Source organism: Juglans microcarpa x Juglans regia, chromosome 2D, assembly GCF_004785595.1.
Source record: "Juglans microcarpa x Juglans regia isolate MS1-56 chromosome 2D, Jm3101_v1.0, whole genome shotgun sequence".
NCBI lineage: Eukaryota > Viridiplantae > Streptophyta > Magnoliopsida > Fagales > Juglandaceae > Juglans > Juglans microcarpa x Juglans regia.
In genome coordinates this window covers 2,664,905-2,668,784 of record NC_054596.1, presented here as the reverse complement: position 1 = coordinate 2,668,784, position 3,880 = coordinate 2,664,905, and the positions used below count along the sequence as shown (strand labels likewise).

General features: G+C 39.5%; 1 protein-coding gene across 1 annotated transcript; it reads left to right on the top strand.

Annotated features, from left to right (window-relative positions):
- The first annotated feature begins 515 nt into the window (after nucleotides 1–515).
- LOC121251122 (60S ribosomal protein L12-like) lies at nucleotides 516–1,138 on the top strand. The gene is made up of 2 exons (XM_041150447.1): nucleotides 516–582; nucleotides 667–1,138. The coding sequence occupies exons 1-2, from the start codon at nucleotides 516–518 to the stop codon at nucleotides 1,017–1,019; spliced, it is 420 nt and encodes a 139-aa protein (XP_041006381.1). The 3' UTR covers nucleotides 1,020–1,138.
- The last annotated feature ends 2,742 nt before the right edge of the window (nucleotides 1,139–3,880 follow it).

Below are 3,880 nucleotides of genomic sequence, written 5' to 3'. Positions count from 1 at the left end.
TCTCATGTTTTCAGCGCCGTATAAAAAGAATGGAGGTTTTGAATTCGAATTTTATTCTTTGCTCTATTTATTTATTTAGATTTCATGTTTTTTATATTGCGATCCGTTGTATTAATTTATATTCGATACCTTCCTTCGGGTTTCACCTTCTTTGTGATCAGCCTTGGCGGCTATGTATGAATTGATCTCTTCTAACGTTGACTAGGCCGGTTGTCGTAAACAGTTTTCTCACTTTCACCAACCTAGACCAAATAAGATTCGATCCAGTTTCTTCCACTCAAAAGTGCCACCTGGCACCAGAAGCTACGCATACACGGATCACCAGATAAAAAATATTTTACCTCCGAGATTTGATGAGATTCTTTGATTTTTGGGTGCCAGTCGGCCATGTAATTGGAAGCTTATATACGATCTTGTTTTGAAATTACATTTTCTTTCAAAAAAAAAAAAACAAGGGATCGAAGTGATTAATCAATAATCAATGAAATGATAGAGAAGTTTACAGTGAAATTTAAATGAACTCTATTGGAAGCTATCTTTTTCTCGAAAAAGTCTACTTGCAACCGGTTGGGGGAACTCCGCGTAACCGATTTATGTATTTTTTTTTCCACTCTCTCATTTCGTTCTCTCTCTCTCACTCTTATCAGTTTTTTCATTCACTCATAGCCAACGAGACCGCAAAGGACTGGAAGGGCCTCTGCATCACGGTCAAGCTCGCGGTCCATAACCCTCAGGCCAAGGTCTCCGTTGTCCCCTCCGCTACCTCCCTCGTTATCAAGGCCCTGAAGGAGCCCGAGCGCGACAATAAGAAGATGAAGGACCTCTCTTGGACCTCCCTTGACAATGTCATCAAGATCGCGAAGGTCATGCGGCACAAGTCCATGGCCAAGGACCTCTCTGGGACCGTTAAGGATATCCTCGGTATGTGTGTGTTCGTCGGTTGTACGGTCAACTGGAAAGACCCCAAGGACTTGCAGCAGGAGATCACCGATGGTGATGTCGAAATCCCTCTAGACTAAGTTCCCCATTGAGGATTTTTTTTTTCAAATATAGTTTTAATTTGTTTTTGGATAATTTAGGGATTGTATGGTTTACTATGTTTTAGAAATTAGAATATTTGCAAAGATTTGTATGCTAATTTAATTATGTTGATGGAGTTTTGGTGTTAGTGTGATTTCTTTCGCAGGGTGATTGATTATTGCGATGGAGGGATTTGCAAGGATTGTTACTTAAATTTCATTGCGATGAAAGTTAGTAGCAAGGTTGGGTCTTTTGTGAGTGATGGCCTGCCATGGCTTGAGGTTGATTGGTGGTGACAGTGGAAGGGAAGAAATCAAGAGAAAGAGAGTGTGTCTGAAACTTGAGCAAATTTTGCTTATGTTTCAAGTAAAATTTTGAGAATATTGAAACAACTTGCTAAACGGTAGTGGAATCGGTAATTACTGTGGTTATAGAGAGTCAAAGGAAGATAGAGACGAAGGTGGCGCAGTGTGCTTACGGAGGACTTGACCAAAGATTGAGAGAGAGAGAAACAGAGAGGTAGAGAGGCTGTGAAGTTCGTGGAATTACCGATAAACATTGATAAGTTTTAAGTTTTTCAGTGACAAACGGAAAAAAGGAAAGGGGTGAGAGAAATAAGAGGAAGGAATGGCTGAAGTGGGACTCAATTTGTCAGCCGGTTACACAAGGTTGTATATACCGGTTGTACGTAGCATTTCTGTTTTGTCTCTTAGTCAACTACGTACCTTAATTATTGGTGATTATCATGATCTATTCCCCCCGAACGTAAACGTAACTGTCTCTGAGGGATTTATTCAAACTTTGAACTTGGACTACGTACGCTAATAATTAGGAGCATTCATTGAGAACAAATTAAGAAAAAGAAAAAGAAAAAGAAAAAGAGAAGAAAAGAAAAAGCTGCACAAAAACGTGAGCAGCTTCGTCGTAAGACCGGTGTATTTACCGCTGATGATGATATTCATGAGGGATTGTCCCTGTTAAAATTCAGATAAATATTCCTCTTGGCTCTTGCGTATGTGTGTTTGGAGAGAGAGGGTTTTGGAACCAACACTTTTCTTTTGGAAGTAGTGGTACTAGTACTTCTGGAATTCAAATAAAATGTAAAATAGTTCTTAAAGCAGAATGCCTTTCTCTTTAATATATAGCCATATTTATAAAGGATGCAACTGATATACATTCGGCCTCAGTTTGCAAAGAAAATTATGGTGACACTGACCGTTCTAATGTCTTAATTAAGCCCTCACGGGTGTGTTTCCTCAAGGATTACGAAATGAATTACCTCAATTTTCTCTCCTCCAATTTGAGGTTGAGATTTTTTTATTTATTTTTTTGTGCTTGTTATTACTGGTGCCGGTTGCCTGCAATGGAATAGTACGCAGGCTGCTATATAAGTTACTTTGGTTTCCCTTGCAGGTTTTGTTCGTGTGTTCTTTGTATAGATATTGCCCATGCATGCTATCTTGGTTTAGGGCTTGTGTCTTCCGCACGTATTGACCTTAATTAATGCCTTAGTAACAGTATGGCATATTTGATCAAATGCTTTAATTACAAGTTTGAGACTAGTACTGTGTCAAATGCGAATGCGTAAATCTTAAGTGGGAGACTGGACATAGCATACTTGCCAAAGAAAGAGGATTAATGCCTATATCTTGAAATTAGTTTCTTCATATCTATATAGAGGAATGCGACAGGTATTGTTTTCTTGTAATGGTTCTCATCTTAAATTTCTTGCACACACCCACAAACTCACCGTCAGATCATTGAGATCGGGAGTTTAGTCTCTGCAAGTACTGCCATGAACCACCGCTCAAAACATTCGTGAGGAGATTGGAGGTGCTTTGAAAGGGTTGGTCCAGCTCGTGCGTAACCTGCACAAAATAGTCGAGCCTCACAGAAAGATAAGAACCGTGTATATGTTGGTGTGTGTAGATATTTTCTTTGCGTGTGTGACTGTGAGAGAGATCAGAGAGGTCAGCCCTAAACAAAACAGCCTCACCAAGTGGCTCAGCATGCATTAGAGAGTGGAGGGGGTTTCTGCCAAGGAGAGATGGCGCCTATTGCCGTATTTCACGCACTAGGTGCCAACTCTCCTGGGACAGAAACCCTCTGTAACAGCTCTATATATTTCCTAGCTAGCTATCTAGCTGCTGATCTGAATTATGATCAAGACACACGTATTTATAGGAAAATATGGGTGTTGTACATGCTCGAGTGGCATAGAGAGAGAGTGGTGACAACGAGGAGAATGAAGATCAGATCACCAAGAGGCGAATTAGCAATAGAAAATTTGTGGAAAATGGTACTGGGCGGCTCAACGTGGGTCCATACATGTTGATAATTTCCCGTTACGTATAATTCATAGGAATATGCAGGCGTGAAATCTGACCCACTTATAATTAATTACCCCTTAATTAATCCAATGAAAACTCGAGATTAAACATCACTGCAGGAGTAATGAACGCATGATGGACCATTTTTTCCAAGTACTATTCAAATATATATAATGCATGCGTGACATTAGGGTATCTGTTTTAACTTCAAAGATAAAAAGCAAATCAATAATGCAGGACGAGTAGGATTCTAAAAGCAGAGCTATTATTGTGATCAAGCTGTATTTGTCCTTAGCCAGGAATCTCCCTAGCTAATTGGTAATTGAAAGGAGGATGATTATAATTAATTAAGTATGCCGACAGTCAAGGTTAAGTCGTTTCGTTCCACCATTTTTTTTCTGCCAGCAGTGGGTACAAAAATGCTGAATATATCGCAAATCTATATAAAGAGATCGACCATGAAAATCATCACTGTAATAAAAAAGCAGCAATGCCATGATCAGATTGTTAATGGGTTATGGTAAAAAAGG